We start from the raw sequence: 16,061 nt of genomic DNA on the forward strand, positions 1-16,061 counted from the left end.
AAGAATAAAGGTCCTTATTCATACCCGTATGAATAAGGACCTTTATTCTTTGGTCCGAAACGCGTAACCATTTTTCTCTCCCCAGTGATCACTTTTTAATCATGTTTTGGAAATAAAGATAGATTTTTTACTTCACCTGCCTGTTGCCGATGATACCTCCTTTTTCCCAGCATAACTACTATAATACTGCCCCCTATGTACAGGAATATAACTACTGTAATACTGCCCCCTATGTACAAGAATATAACTACTATAATACTGCCCCCTATGTACAAGAATATAACTACTATAATACTGCCCCCTATGTACAGGAATATAACTACTGTAATACTGCCCCCTATGTACAAGAATATAACTACTATAATACTGCCCCCTATGTACAGGAATATAACTACTATAATGCTGCCTCCTATGTACAGGAATATAACTACTATAATACTGTCCCCTATGTACAAGAATATAACTACTATAATACTGCCCCTATGTACAGGAATATAACTACTATAATACTGTCCCCTATGTACAAGAATATAACTACTATAATACTGCCCCCTATGTACAGGAATATAACTACTGTAATACTGCCCCCTATGTACAAGAATATAACTACTATAATACTGCCCCCTATGTACAGGAATATAACTACTATAATGCTGCCTCCTATGTACAGGAATATAACTACTATAATACTGTCCCCTATGTACAAGAATATAACTACTATAATACTGCCCCCTATGTACAGGAATATAACTACTATAATACTGCCCCCTATGTACAGGAATATAACTACTATAATACTGCCCCCTATGTACAAGAATATAACTACTATAATACTGCCCCCTATGTACAGGAATATAACTACTATAATACTGCCCCCTATGTACAAGAATATAACTACTATAATACTGCCCCCTATGTACAGGAATATAACTACTATAATACTGCCCCCTATGTATAAGAATATAGCTACTATTACTAGTAGCCATAACCCCCCCCCAGTATATAGCCAGCCAACCCCCCACAGTATACATCCAGCCCACTGTAGTATATATACAGCCCCCCAGTATACAGCCAGCCAGCCCTCCTAGTATATTCAGTCTGCCCAGTATACGGCCAGACTGGCCCAGTATACGGCCAGACTGCCCCAGTATACAGCCCATAGCCCCAGTATACAGCCCATAGCCCCAGTATACAGCCAGACAGCCCCAGTATACAGCCAGACAGCCCCAGTATACAGCCAGACAGCCCCAGTAAACAGCCAGACAGCCCCAGTATACAGCCCCTGAGCCCCTGCCCCAGTATTACAGCCCGTAGCCCCAGTATACAGCCAGAAAGCCCCAGTATATAGCCCCTGAGCCCCTGCCCCAGTATTACAGCCCGTAGCCCCAGTATACAGCCAGAAAGCCCCAGTATATAGCCCCTGAGCCCCTGCCCCAGTATTACAGCCCGTAGCCCCAGTATACAGCCAGAAAGCCCCAGTATACAGCCCCTGAGCCCCTGCCCCAGTATTACAGCCCCTGAGCCCCTGCCCCAGTATTACAGCCCCTGAGCCCCTGCCCCAGTATTACAGCCTCTGAGCCCCTTCCCCAGCATTACAGCCCCTGAGCCCCAGCATTACAGCCCCTGAGCCCCAGCATTACAGCCCCTGAGCCCCAGCATTACAGCCCCTGAGCCCCAGCATTACAGCCCCTGAGCCCCAGCATTACAGCCCCTGAGCCCCAGCATTACAGCCTCTGAGCCCCAGCATTACAGCCTCTGAGCCACAGCATTACAGCCCCTGAGCCCCAGCATTACAGCCCCTGAGCCCCAGCATTACAGCCTCTGAGCCCCAGCATTACAGCCCCTGAGCCCCAGTATTACAGCCCCTGAGTCCCCGTATTACAGCCCCTGAGCCCCATAATTACAGCCCTGAGCCCCAGTATTACAGCCCTGAGCCCCAGTATACAGCTCCAGCCTCTGATATACAGCCCATAGCCCCAGTACACAGCGCCAGCCTCTGATATACAGCCCATAGCCCCAGTATTACAGCCCATAGCCCCAGTATTACTGCCAGCCCATAGCCCTGTATACAGCCAGCCCATAGCCCTGTATACAGCCAAAAGCCCCTGGTGTACAGCCCATAGCCCCTGTATTGCAGCCCATAGCCCCAGTATTGCAGCCCATAGCCCCAGTATTGCAGCCCATAGCCCCAGTATTGCAGCCCATAGCCCCTGGTGTACAGCCTGCTCCCGCTATACAGCACCAGCCCCTGGTATACAGCGCCAGCCGCAGGCGTACAGCATCAGCCCCTGGTATACAGCCTGCCCCTGGTATACAGCCACCCCCACGCCAGTACATAAAAACAATAACACATGAAACTCACCTCTCTGACGCCCCGACGCTGCTCCCGTGCTAGAACCCAGTCCGGCCGCGGTGAAAGCTCCGCCGCTTGCCGATGTCATGGTCTATGCGACGCCGGCCCGTACGGAGCTGTCACCGCAGCCGGACTGGGATCAAGCAGGGCAGCAGCGGCGGGGCGTCGGAGAGGTGAGTTTCATGTGTTATTGTTTTTACACCGGCCCCAGCAGTCCAGGACCGGCCCCGGACCGGCCCCAAACCAATCCGCCCCTGCCTCTAGGTATAGAGGATGCCCCCTGTCTAAGGTGATGGTAGAACCTCCTCTCCTCTAGGTGTAGAGGATGCCTCCTGTCTATGGAGATGGTAGAACCTCCTCTCCTCTAGGTGTAGAGGATGCCCCCTGTCTAAGGTGATGGTAGAACCTCCTCTCCTCTAGGTGTAGAGGATGTCCCTGTCTATGGTGATAGTAGAACCTCCTCTCCTCTAGGTGTAGAGTATGTCTCCTGTCTATGGTGATGGTAGAACCTCCTCTTCTATAGGTGTAGAGGATGTCCCCTGTCTATGGTGATGGTAGAACCTCCTCTCCTCAAGGTGTAGAGGATGCCTCTTGTCTATGGTGATGGTAGAACCTCCTCTCCTCTAGATGTAGAGGATGCCTCCTGTCTATGGAGATGGTAGAACCTCCTGTCCTCTAGGTGTAGAGGATGCCCCCTGTCTAAGGTGATGGTAGAACCTCCTCTCCTCTAGGTGTAGAGGATGTCCCTGTCTATGGTGATAGTAGAACCTCCTCTCCTCTAGGTGTAGAGGATGCCCCCTGTCTATGGTGATGGTAGAAGCCCCTCTCCTCTAGGTGCAGAGGATGCCCCCTGTCTATGGTGATGGTAGAACCTCCTCTCATCTAGGTGTAGAGGATTCCCCCTGTCTATGGTGATGGTAGAACCTCCTCTCCTCTAGGTGTAGAGGATGCCCCCTGTCTAAGGTGATGGTAGAACCTCCTCTCCTCTAGGTGTAGAGGATGTCCCCTGTCTATGGTGATGGTAGAACCTCCTCTCCTCTAGGTGTAGAGGATGCCCCCTGTCTATGGTGATGGTTGGACCTCCTCTCCTCTAGGTGTAGAGGATGCCCCCTGTCTAAGGTGATGGTAGAACCTCCTCTCCTCTAGGTGTAGAGGATGTCCCTGTCTATGGTGATAGTAGAACCTCCTCTCCTCTAGGTGTAGAGTATGTCTCCTGTCTATGGTGATGGTAGAACCTCCTCTTCTATAGGTGTAGAGGATGTCCCCTGTCTATGGTGATGGTAGAACCTCCTCTCCTCAAGGTGTAGAGGATGCCTCTTGTCTATGGTGATGGTAGAACCTCCTCTCCTCTAGATGTAGAGGATGCCTCCTGTCTATGGAGATGGTAGAACCTCCTGTCCTCTAGGTGTAGAGGATGCCCCCTGTCTAAGGTGATGGTAGAACCTCCTCTCCTCTAGGTGTAGAGGATGTCCCTGTCTATGGTGATAGTAGAACCTCCTCTCCTCTAGGTGTAGAGGATGCCCCCTGTCTAAGGTGATGGTAGAACCTCCTCTCCTCTAGGTGTAGAGGTTGCCCCCTGTCTATGGTGATGGTAGAACCTCCTCTCCTCTGGGTGTAGAGGATGCCTCCTGTCTATGGTGATGGTAGAACCTCCTCTCCTCTAGGTGTAGAGGATGTCCCCTGTCTATGGTGATGGTAGAACTCCTCTCCTCTAGGTGTAGAGGATGTCCCCTGTCTATGGTGATGGTAGAACCTTCTCTCCTCTAGGTGTAGATGATGCCCCCTGTCTATGGTGATGGTAGGACCTCCTCTCCTCTAGGTGTAGAGGATGCCCCCTGTCTATGGTGATGGTAGAACCTCCTCTCCTCTAGGTGTAGAGGATGCCCCCTGTCTATGGTGATGGTAGAAGCCCCTCTCCTCTAGGTGCAGAGGATGCCCCCTGTCTATGGTGATGGTAGAACCTCCTCTCATCTAGGTGTAGAGGATTCCCCCTGTCTATGGTGATGGTAGAACCTCCTCTCCTCTAGGTGTAGAGGATGCCCCCTGTCTAAGGTGATGGTAGAACCTCCTCTCCTCTAGGTGTAGAGGATGTCCCCTGTCTATGGTGATGGTAGAACCTCCTCTCCTCTAGGTGTAGAGGATGCCCCCTGTCTATGGTGATGGTTGGACCTCCTCTCCTCTAGGTGTAGAGGATGTCCCCTGTCTATGGTGATGGTAGAACCTCCTCTCCACTAAGTGTAGAGGATGCCCCTGTCTATGGTGATGGTAGGACCTCCTCTCCTCTAGGTGTAGAGGATGCCCCCTGTCTATGGTGATGGTAGAACCTGATGGTAGACAAATGTGTCTCGGACACTTCTAAATTACCCATGCAAGCAGTTTGCACTAGTAAGAAGATGTAAAGTCCGGCAGAAAACTGGTGCAGGAAACCTCACTAATGTGGCCCATTATGACCAACGGCCAATATGAGTGCATGACTAACTAAATTGGAGCTCAAGGCTATTGAACTATAAAGGTTTTATGTTTAGACTGTGAGCTGCTGAGTAAGATCTTGTCGGGTGGGTGGCTGTTGAATAAGTTCTTGGCGGGTGGGTGGCTGCTGAGTAAGATCTTGTCGAGTGGGTTGCTGATGAGTAAGATCTTGTCGGGTCGGTGGCTGTTGAATAAGTTCTTGGCAGGTGGGTGGCTGCTGAGTAAGATCTTGTCGGGTGGGTGGCTGTTGAATAAGTTCTTGGCGGTTGAGTGGCTGCTGAATGAGATCTTGTTGGGTGGGTGGCTGCTGAGTAAGATCTTGTCGAGTGGGTGGCTGCTGAGTAAGATCTTGTCGGGTGGATGGCTGTTGAATAAGTTCTTGGCATGTGGGTGGCTGCTGAGTAAGATCTTGTCGGGTGGGTGGCTGTTGAATAAGTTCATGGCGGGTGAGTGGCTGCTGAATGAGATCTTGTTGGGTGGGTGGCTGCTGAGTAAGATCTTGTTGGGTGGGTGGCTGTTGAATAAGTTCTTGGCTTGTGGGCGGCTGCTGAGTAAGATCTTGTGGGGTCGGTGGCTGCTGAGTAAGATCTTGTTGGCTGGGTGGCTGCTGAATGAGATCTTGTTGGCTGGTTGGCTGCTGAATGAGATCTTTTTAGGTGGGTGGCTGTTGAGTAACATCTTGTTGGGTGGATGGCTGCTGAGTAAGATCTTGTGGGGTCGGTGGCTGCTGAATAAGATCTTGTTGGCTGGGTGGCTGCTGAATGAGATCTTGTTGGCTGGTTGGCTGCTGAATGAGATCTTTTTAGGTGGGTGGCTGTTGAGTAACATCTTGTTTGGTGGGTGGCTGCTGAGTAAGATCTTGTTAGGTGGGTGGCTGCTGAATAAGTTTTTGGTGGGTGGGTGGCTGCTGACTAAGTGGGACTTAGATAAGATCTAGATGGGTTGGGGGAGCTGCTGTGAATGAGGGCTATGCCCCTGCACTGTAGTTATCACCATATTTCTTCTCTCTATTTCCATATTCTAAAGAAGACCGCCCCCCCCCTCCATTATATGGACTGGTCTCACCCTTCATTCATATACATTCATATACACTGCTCCAGACTTTGTTCTAACTTCTTGAATTTTATAGTAAATTTACGCTCTTGCCTGATGGACACGATGTGGAATAGTTATTTTGGTGGCGCTTTAGTCATTGTTCACTTATTAATATACGGCTCTGACCACACGGACACATCTGGTGCTTTATTAGATAAGGTCACAAACTTTACAAGGTTTTAGCAATCGCTGCACTCCGCACGCTCAACCTGCACTGGTTCCACACCGATAAGGGCTGCAAACTTATATTCACAGGCTAAAGGGGAGGCGCAGCCCTTGAAATTGCGCTGCTTAAAATTACCACCTGCAAACAGAGGAAAAATTCAGGAAATTAGTATTATTATTTGGATTTGTGGATTTTGTGTATCTTGACTTAAGGGAGGCCGTGGATGGTGTGTATCTAGACTGGATCGGAGGGGTTATGTATGTTATTATTCTACACTGGAACTGGGGGAGTCTGAGGATGTTCTATATCTACACTGGACCTGTGGTAGGCTTTTGATGGGAGAGGCTGTGGATGTTCTGTACTTGGACTGGACCTGGGGGAGGCTGTGGATGTTCTGTTTCTATATTGAACCTGGAAAGGTGGTGGATGTTGTGTATCTAAACCAGATCTGGGGGAGGCTTTGGATGTTCTGTATCTAGAGTAAACCTGGGGGAGGCTGTGGACATTCTGTATCTAGAGTAAACCTGGGGGAGGCTGTGGACATTCTGTATCTAGAGTAAACCTGGGGGAGGCTGTGGACATTCTGTATCTAGAGTAAACCTGGGGGAGGCTGTGGACATTCTGGGGGACATTTACTAAGGAACCGATTCGCGTTTTCCCGACATGTTACCCGAATATTTCCAATTTGCGCCAATTTCCCCTGAATTGTTTAGGGATTTTGGCGCACGCGATCGGATTGCGGCGTATCATTGCTGGCATGCACGCAACGGAAATGGGGGGGGGGCGTGGCCGAACGAAAACTCGACAGATTCGAAAAAAACGCTGCATTTAAAAAAAAAATCTGTCGCGGAGCTTGCACTTACCTTCACTCGGCCCGGCTCGGTGAACAGTGCGTTCCGATGCTTTTCAGCGCATGGAATCCCGGCCGGACCCGAATCCAGCGCAGAGAATGCACCGCTGGATCGCGAATGGACCGGGTAAGTAAATCTGCCCCATTGTATCTAGAGTAAACCTGGAGGAGGGTTTGGATGTTCTTTATCTAGAGTGGACCTGGGAGAGGGTTTGGATGTTCTTTATCTAGAGTGGACCTGGAGGAGGCTGTGGTTGTGATATTGTGATTTACCTGGATCTCTGAGTATTGCAATGACATCCACACATTTGTCTTCTTCATTCAGACACTGGACTTTGCGGTCACTGATACACTCCGCGGAGCAGTTTCCAAAGCAGGAAGTACAGATCCTCCCGTTGTGCTCTTTTTGCACTGGGGGCACTAGAAGCCACAGGTTTATGGCAGACACAGGGAGAGAAGGGTTAATACACAACATAAATCTCATGCGGTAGGACACAAAGTGGATTCAGTCATGGAGAACAGTATAGATTTAGATGGTTCCTGGTTGGAAACGACACAAAGTGGAGCATTCACAGCAGAATTCAGTATTGCTTCTCCATTATAGACCATGTAAGTAGTAAATATGAACATAAAATGTGACCTATCACTGCTCATCGCCTTACTGATGGTCTCCAAAGATCAACAGGAGCCTTTTCGATTCTACAGGCAACATAATACATAGTAACTGAAGGAGATGATCTCAATGTTCTTACTCTGGAAGATTCCCGTGTTGCAGTCATCTCTGGCACAGCATTGCGTGTAAAGAAAAATATCTTTCTCATCAAAATTCGAGATGTAGTTGACGGTGTTGCAGGGAAGGCCTGGATTGCAGCCCTTTTCAATGGAATGAAATATTTCAGACCCTGCGATAAGGCAAAGTGCTTATTATCGGGAGAGTCAATCAATGTCTACTCAATAACCAGATTCTGGACCCTCTCAAGGCCACATAACAGTCCACACCTGCCCCTATAGTACAAAAAGTTCTTTAAAAGCAGAATTTGACATAAAACCATATAGACCTTTTAGATCAGTGGTGCATAATTTCTTTTTCTTCTATGAGGGACCATAATAAAACATCACAAAATTTGCAGGGACCTGGAGGGACCCAAAGAGAATAAGGGTCAGGTTAGGGATTGGATTTGGAGGAGGATTAGGAGGCCGGTTGGATGGCTCATTGTAGGATTGGCTGCACACTGCTTGGTGCTGTTTGTTGGAAGCTTGGTCCAGATCATGGCCCGGGACTAGATGGTCCATTGCTCGGTATTTAAGGATTACATTCTTATCAGATTATGTGAGTTTTAAGGTAAACCTAGCTGATAGATCAAATCCTGTCATTTCTACTTGTCTTATTTTCCTAAAAGCATTGTAACAGAGACTTCATTTTAAGATGGCGCCGGCCTCGTGATCATAACCAAAACAATCAAAGCTAAAGAATTTCAGAAATGCATTATCCTGACGTCAAGGAAGTTCTCCAATCAAGAGACTACATGAGCTGGGAATTCTCTGCCCCCTTCTCCTTCCCTAATTTCTATATAGATTTGTGGATCCAAATAAAGCTTGGGCAGTGTAGATTTGCCCCGGGCAATGATAGCATGAGTGAGACTTAAATCAGCAAAATGTTGTCTGAATTATTCCTTACGACTTGCACACATGCTTATTGATTAGAAACACGCAGCCAACGCACACTAAAATAGGAGGTCTTAAATCCTACCCCAACAGGAGGAGCCATCTTTCCATTCCTTAAGTCCACAATACCATTACTGGTACACAATTCTAACTTCTCTTATTTCACAAAAAATGGCTGACCTGCATTCATGACCTGGGTCTAATGAAACCCAACCTCTGCATTCTGTCTGCAATGATGTGAAGATCTAGATCCCTCTATGGTAATACTGGACTGTACCACTTTTTAGGCTGGAGTATTAGTGATAAGCGTTGTCATACTCACAGGCGTGATAATACTCGTATTTCTCATAACATTCCGTGGAGTTTGGACAATCAACTGAGACTCCAACACAAGTGTCACTGTTTATCCCCGAACACTGAAGACATCTTAGAGCGAGATCTGGGAGACAGAACCTTTCGTCATAATTATGGAATGTTTGAAAAAATATCTTTATTAATGGAAGTCAAAAATATCTAGAAGGAGTCCAGGCATGAAGAGCAAAGGGTCCTTTGTATCTGTATATAATCCATGGAGGACATTTACCAGGGCTTCTACACCAGAAAACCAGTGGAGAAGCCCTGAAATAATCACAATTTATGTTGAAACAACAGTAGTTGTCATTATGTTCTCCTTCTCGTCATCTCCACATCAAGGGAGCATGTAGAGTAGGGGTCGGAGACATAGTGGGGCAGCTCAGCACGTTCCTGACTTGTGCCTCCACACTACCTAGACCATATAATTGTTAACCTTGGATGGTTGCATGTTTTTTTGTGGAAAACTACTAGTTTTCATGTAGCCTGTGGTGCCGGAGATTGAGGGCTTCCACCATACCCCAGTGCACCAGCATGGCCGGCATATAATAAATCTCCCCCCATAGCTTTGTGTACAAGGCAGCTCAGGGTTGAGGTCCAGGCTTGGGGCTACTGACATGTTTCCTTTATTTATCTGACATACTTTGCGTTACATTTTGGTGTTAATGTGAAATCTATCCGTGTTGCTTTGGATAGGTCAAATTAAGTCACCTTCCTGAGCTTGTGAGACCTTTTAATGGCTAACTAAGATGTTACAAGCTTTGTGGTTCCTTCATCAGGCAGGTATGTCTTTCTGAAGTGACACAGATCTTATACACCATGGACAGAGAAGAAATGCAAACAAAATGTAAACAAGAGGACAATAGCAATAACAAAGTTGAGACAACAAGTCCTTCATTAGATGACTTGGACAGTGCGATGGTTTATTGCCTCCAAGTTAAAGACTCTGATGCCCCCACTCTCTCAGGATAACACCTGTTAGATGTTGTCGTGGTTCATGAATCCCTTTGATAGATTGAAACCTGTGTGGAGGCGGTCAAAGAGGGTAATAAACTTGTATTTCCAAATTTGTCTCTCATTTTGTGACCAAAAATTGCCCTTTAATATTAGAACCTTCATATCCAGCGTGTCATGGCCAGGACTGCAGAAGTGTTTGGCCACAGGTGGATGTTTCTGCTCCTCTCTTATTGTGTGGCGATGAGATCTTTTTGTCCAACATAAAGACCCCCCACAGGACATTTTGTGCACACAATCAGGTAGACACATTAGAAGTGGAGCATGAGAATCTCCCCGGGATGTTATATCCTGCTGTGTGTTGGGGATCTGTATCTTGTCTATGATCAAAATCAGAGCAGGTTTTGCAGCTCCTGACATTACAAGGGAAAGTTCTTTCAATGAATCAGCCTCATCGGATGCTGCTGGCAGGAGTCACATAATGCGAATGAAAGGGGTCGGCTACTTTACTTCCTAATTTTTGTAATGTGTAAGTGTAGGGAGGGGGGGGGGGCAAGATATTAGGACATTTACCAATATACATCTAGTAATATTTCTGCTCCGCTTCTCCGATATGTGAAGTCTCCTTTGCCTCATCAGCCAGAGACTTCTGACCATAAAATGGCCACATGTGGTCTCTATCTGTCCATGAGCAATCACCCTGCCTGCACCTTGATCTAATATTTAAGAATTCTATCACAAGGTTCTGGCAGGACGATTGTTCACATTATGGAGGGAACATTCATAACTTGGATCCTTGTAGCCTTTGGGGGTTGTCTACCAGACTTGGTGGCTTCTGTGTTTTCTGGTCTTTAATTATTTCTTTGGCATTTGTGCCATTTGGATTTGGATGCAGATCAAGGTCGGTGCCACGAGTCTGGTTTACAGCCACTTTTCTGGATGTCACTAACCAGGGACTCGGTCACTTGATTGTTTATTGTGTAGAGGATCTTATATAACATCATTTATTGCAACCATAATACTTTCCAATTACTGCCGGCTACAGGTGGTGGATGAAGTGGTGGTACCTGGCCCACGGAATATGATTCAATTCATGTACATTTGTACTATTAATAGTCTAAATGTCTTATGTATCTGTGTTTTTGTAATGTATTGATTATAAAGATAAAGTGTAGAAATGCTATTTGGGTCTATCTGTATCACTACAAGAATATAGCCTGTTTCTTCTCCATAATCTGAGATTACCAGCTAATCTCCAATGACATTCTTGGTGACAGGTTCACTTTAACATATGGCACCCAAAGAGCCCAGATCTTATCACCATCCAGGCTGTCTAGAAGAGAGACAGAAGGATTGGAACAAATCTATGTCCACAGAAGATCTTTCCTCGGTCTTGTCTTGGACAACCTATTTACTTGGTCCCTACATATACAGAAGATCTGTGTCTTGTTCTCCAAGACGTCTTGAACAACCTATTTCCTTAGATCCTACATCAAACAGAGGTCACCTGGGACAACCTCCATGCCGGAAGCTTTACAACTATGTGCAGGGCTATCGAGAGGAATGAATGCAGTTTTGCAAGTTAAGGGTCACAAGAAACGTTGGTGGGACATATTTCTATTTTGTTTTTTCACTTTTTGTATTTTCTCAATTTTCCTTCACTGAACGTAGAAGAGCCTGTGGGAAGAGTCTACCTAGCATAACATGACACTGATAGATCTTACCTGTCCCTGAGAGGGCACAGAAGATGGTGAGAGAGATGATGAAGGACCTCATCACGGCTGAGACAAGTGAAGTTGGCTGCTGGGGATGGAGTCTTCTTCTCTGGATGCTGGAGCTGTATGATGGACTTTTTAATAGGCAGAAATCAGGGCTGTGCCACTGCTAATGTTTATTCATTTCAACCGTTTCATCATTTTCCCGTATACACCGGGACATGCCCCAGGCGAGCCATGTGCTTGTGAGCTGGTGTCTACTGCCAAATTATCTCATGGTTCCAGTGTTTTTCCTGTAGTTTGTATCCAACCTAAGAATGAGCTATGAAGACATTGGGACACATTTATCAAGGGTCCGAACGCTGCACTTTTTTCTGCTTTCGCAATTATTTCCATTTTGCGCCGAATTGCCCTGGTTTTTGGCACACGCGATCGGATTGTGCTGCATCAGCGCCGGCTTACGTGCAACAGAAATAGGGGGGCGTGGTTGTCGGACAACCCGACGGATTCGGAGCCACTGCAGAGTTTAAAAACCGAATTGTGCTGCAAGAACAGCACTCACATGCACCAGGAAGAAGAAGGTAAACTCCGGTGGACCTCGGCACAGAAGCGACAGATGCAGGAACTCGGGTGCACAATCATAGTGAATGGCAGCAGACCCGAATCCTCGACGGACAATGCACCGTTTGATCGTGACAGGACGGGTAAGGAAATCTGCCCCATTACGTTATTCTGCTCTCTTGACAACCTCAACTTACCTAATCCAGGGTCATTTTAAGCACCTGGGTTAAGCGAGCCATTGGCTCCCGTTGTTCAGGTGAAAAAGCCATCACTAAGGCGGACATGTTGTTGCACAGGGGCTGATAAGTTGCTGAGATGTGCTGGATGTGATTATTCAACTTCTGTTCCTGAATAAACTCCTGTTACATGTGGACATTGTCCTCCATGATCTGCTGCTAACAGGTAATGGGCCCCGTTCAACAGTAAGGTGTGAACAGTGACAAGAAGATAAATCTGACAGACCAAAACTATCAACACTAGGAATTCTAGGTGAAGCCTGATCCACTGCCGAAGGTTTGGATAGAGAAGGATCACAAGACACAGAAGATTTGGATGAGGCCCACATTTATCGAAAACAGTGCAGTGTCCTGTGTAGTGTGCAGGGGGCGCCAGATTTGTGAATTGTGTCCGTTCATGAATCTGGCAGAATGCGGAAACTCTTTTTGGTGCACCTGTAATATGGGGCGTGCAACACACTTCTGTTGGACTTTGAATGATAAATGTGGTGCCGGTCTGGCTGAGCACCGGACGTCCCATTCAGTGCAGAATTTTTGTGTTGCGCCCGGTACAGTGCAGCCACGACACGTGGACACTTCTTAAATACATGTACAATCGGTGTCTACGTTTCAATGGAAATTCCGACAGAAAACTGGTCGCAGAGGCTTCAATAAATATTTCTGTAATTAAAGCGACACCTACTTGTATGTTGTTAATAAAGTTGTGGGGGGAGGACACGCTCTTAGAACTTCTGTTCTAAATACTCCATCATCACTGTTACACCCGTGGACATTGTCCTGAATGATCTGCTGCTAAAACCTTCAAGGAGGGTATCTATATGAATGGCTGAATAAACATACAGAGGGGCATACATACATACATACATAGCTCGTAACCCTGAAAACACAAGCTGGGGAAGGGGGAGGAGCCATGCCGTACAGTGGAGGCCACGCCTGCCGTGCACCTGTGCACTGCCCAGTCTGTTCAGGTCAGACCTGGTGTAAAATAGCCGTGGCACATAGCGCATCATCACTGCCGGCCGCCCGGATTTATCCTGTGGGCAATGACAGCATAAAACGTTGGCTACCATGACTAAGACTTTGTCTAAACGCGTTGGTGTAAGGGTTTTTACGTATGTGCACCATGGAATTTTAATCTTAATCTGATTAGGATTAGGTGATCTGAGTATATGGACTTACAAATAGAGTGCAACCTGTAATGGGGATACTAGATTTAGGGATAACACACAGGACAGTGTATCCGAAAACTGTAGCCCCCCAACAGCCATGCCTGCTTGCCTTAGCGTATTCTAGTAATAGAGGACAACTACGAAGATGGTCCCTTCCTGCACCAAATTGTGAACACATAACAGGGCAGACAAATTACATAAAGGGGTGGTAGACAATCCAGCATACAACTGACTTACACTATGCACAGAAGAATAGTCAAGAACGTCAGCCAGAAATTGAAAAAACAGAAGTAAAGCCATATAAGCGTGAGCAGACAAGAGAGCTAGCAATCAGGACAGGGAGTGTTTTCCAGGTAAAAGGGGCAGAGCTTTCAGAAGGAGAGTGTTAACCCTTGCTGGTTCAGAGCATAGCTATCAGAGAGCTGTGTGAGGTACATTCAACCAGTAGTCTATCTATAGAGCACTGTTCAGACTGCTGACTGTAAAGAACCTAGACATGAATTATTACAATAGCTAGCTACAGAAATAAAGCACCGGAACAACGGTACTTACAGAAATACAGCATCAGAACCGATGCCCTTACAGAAAAACAGCACCAGAACTGATCTCCATACAGAAATAACACACCAGAAATACAACAAAAGAACTAAGCTTCATACAGAATACAGCACCAGAACAGTTTTTCGTCTACAGAAATAAAACACTAAAATTGGCTCCACGCAGAAATATATATATATCCCAAAGAATTTACAAGTTTACGGTAGCCTCATAATGTATTTACATGTATAGAGTGTCCCCTAAAATGAAGTTTTACACTGCCCATATAGTACATTAATATATACTTTATATACTTGAGTATAAGCCGACCCAAGTATAAGCCGAGGCCCTAATTTTACCACAAAAACCTGGTAAAACCTATATTTTTTTTACTCAGCTTTAAGCCGAGTTTGGTTTTTCAGCACATTTTTTGTGCAGAAAAACTAGGCTTATACTCGAGTATATATGTTGCGCCATTAATATTGCCCCCCTTTCCCCATTTGTAAAATTTTAAATCCACTTACCTCCCCTACTCTCCCCTAGCATCTTCCTCCTTCTGCTGGAGACAAAGGTAACGAGATGATGTCATGGAGGACGTTGTTGGTCTTTGGTTCACCATGTAAGTAGTAAAGGTCTCACTTTTGGGATAGACAAGACGAGGTTAATAATCACCATTTGTTCTTCAGAAAATCCAGTTTCTTTCATATTAGGATTTGGAATCTCTTATGGAACAGCAAATATTTTTCAGAACAAAGAGTATCAAGCAAGCCAAGAGGAAGCTCCATGCCTGGCGCAGGTTGTGTTCTGCACCTGGGGATAGTAACGAGCCAAGACAAACAAGACGCCCCAGCAATGATCGCCAAGGTCTTCTGCGGAGATGAAAACACCAGGGACACTATAGCTAAACCCTCTATAGACCCAATCGTATTTTACTCAAGGATCGGACATTGGTGCCGGTTGGGTGGTACATGTAAACGTCGTAAGATGAGCCAGGAATGGTCTACAAGTGCAATCAATGGGACAACGACAGAGAGGGACAGGCCAGGTCATAGCTTTCGGTGATCGCCATGCACACGTTCTTTATGCATGAAGAACCTCACGAGAGTTGAGGATAAGACAAGTAACCAATACTCTAAGTTCTAAATGTTCCTCTCTGTATTTTTGGTAGAAGTTCTTATAGAAGAAGAGACGTCACATCACATCAAAAACCCATCACTAGAAGAGTCTGGGATTGTTGATTCCTGGATGAATGTTTCCCTCCTGAGCCAACATAAAATTTGGCGTAGAGTGGATGATGCTGTGTGATCAGACATTGCCCCTTTGTACCAGTGAAACCTTAACATTTCATTCACTTCCAACATGGCCGCCCTAGACAGCCGCCTACTCTGCCGACCCTCATCATTCAAGGTCCTAGACTGATGGAACCAAAGTAGATTTCCTGTTCTGATCTATGATCTCGATGGTTGCTGAACAACCATCCATAGTATGAATGGTGATCTAAAATTCAGTAGTGGATTATAATACGGGCAGTTTGGGCGGTAGTCCAGGGCCCAAGACTTCTGGGGGGCCCATGGTCACCAAAACAACCGAGAAATGTGAAAAGGACCTTCACTCATGAAATTTTCGTATATCTTTTCCTTTTCTCAACACACATGTACACAAGCGCCATTTCAGGGCCTATGAAGGTCCTCCAAAGGTTCTATAATCGGAAACTGAAAGTAGCAGAAGGGACTCATCCTCCTTTCGGCAAGAAACTGATTCTAGTCCTAGATGTAGGAGATGACTCCAGACTTGTAGGGTGTCACACTTGAGGATGGAAAGTGTGTAAAAGTCTCTTGGGGGAGTCTGTAGATGCTCTGGACCACCGCGGGAGATGGGATGAGACCCACGGTGGCAGCCAAGGTAACAAATGCAGGAAACAGTCACAACCTCAAATGACA

At 46.4% G+C, this 16,061-nt stretch overlaps 1 protein-coding gene across 2 annotated transcripts; it reads right to left on the minus strand.

Moving 5' to 3' along the window:
- Positions 1–6,051: 6,051 nt before the first annotated feature.
- Positions 6,052–14,781, minus strand: LOC140065331 (urokinase plasminogen activator surface receptor-like). Of its 2 annotated transcripts, none has more exons than XM_072112921.1 (5): positions 14,646–14,781; positions 8,921–9,037; positions 7,686–7,835; positions 7,207–7,353; positions 6,052–6,221 (listed from the first exon to the last, which is right to left on the minus strand). In XM_072112921.1, exons 1-5 carry the CDS (start codon positions 14,665–14,667, stop codon positions 6,097–6,099), a joined length of 561 nt encoding a protein of 186 aa, XP_071969022.1. In that variant the 5' UTR covers positions 14,668–14,781; the 3' UTR covers positions 6,052–6,096. The 2 variants fall into 2 exon arrangements, with proteins under 2 accessions (XP_071969022.1, XP_071969021.1); XM_072112920.1 differs by lacking the exon at positions 14,646–14,781 and adding an exon at positions 11,628–11,752.
- Between the last annotated feature and the right edge of the window lie 1,280 nt (positions 14,782–16,061).

This window comes from Engystomops pustulosus, chromosome 6 (assembly GCF_040894005.1).
Source record: "Engystomops pustulosus chromosome 6, aEngPut4.maternal, whole genome shotgun sequence".
NCBI lineage: Eukaryota > Metazoa > Chordata > Amphibia > Anura > Leptodactylidae > Engystomops > Engystomops pustulosus.

Bases quoted from the DNA above. Each gene is read 5' to 3' on its own strand.
- LOC140065331 (XM_072112920.1), bottom strand. From the start codon at position 11,679: ATGAGGTCCTTCATCATCTCTCTCACCATCTTCTGTGCCCTCTCAGGG. The intron at 7,354-7,685 runs GTAAGAACATTG...TGTGGCTTCTAG, and splicing joins CAACACGGGAATCTTCCAGA to TGCCCCCAGTGCAAAAAGAG. The intron at 6,222-7,206 runs GTAAATCACAAT...CTCTGTTTGCAG, and splicing joins TGCAATACTCAGAGATCCAG to GTGGTAATTTTAAGCAGCGC.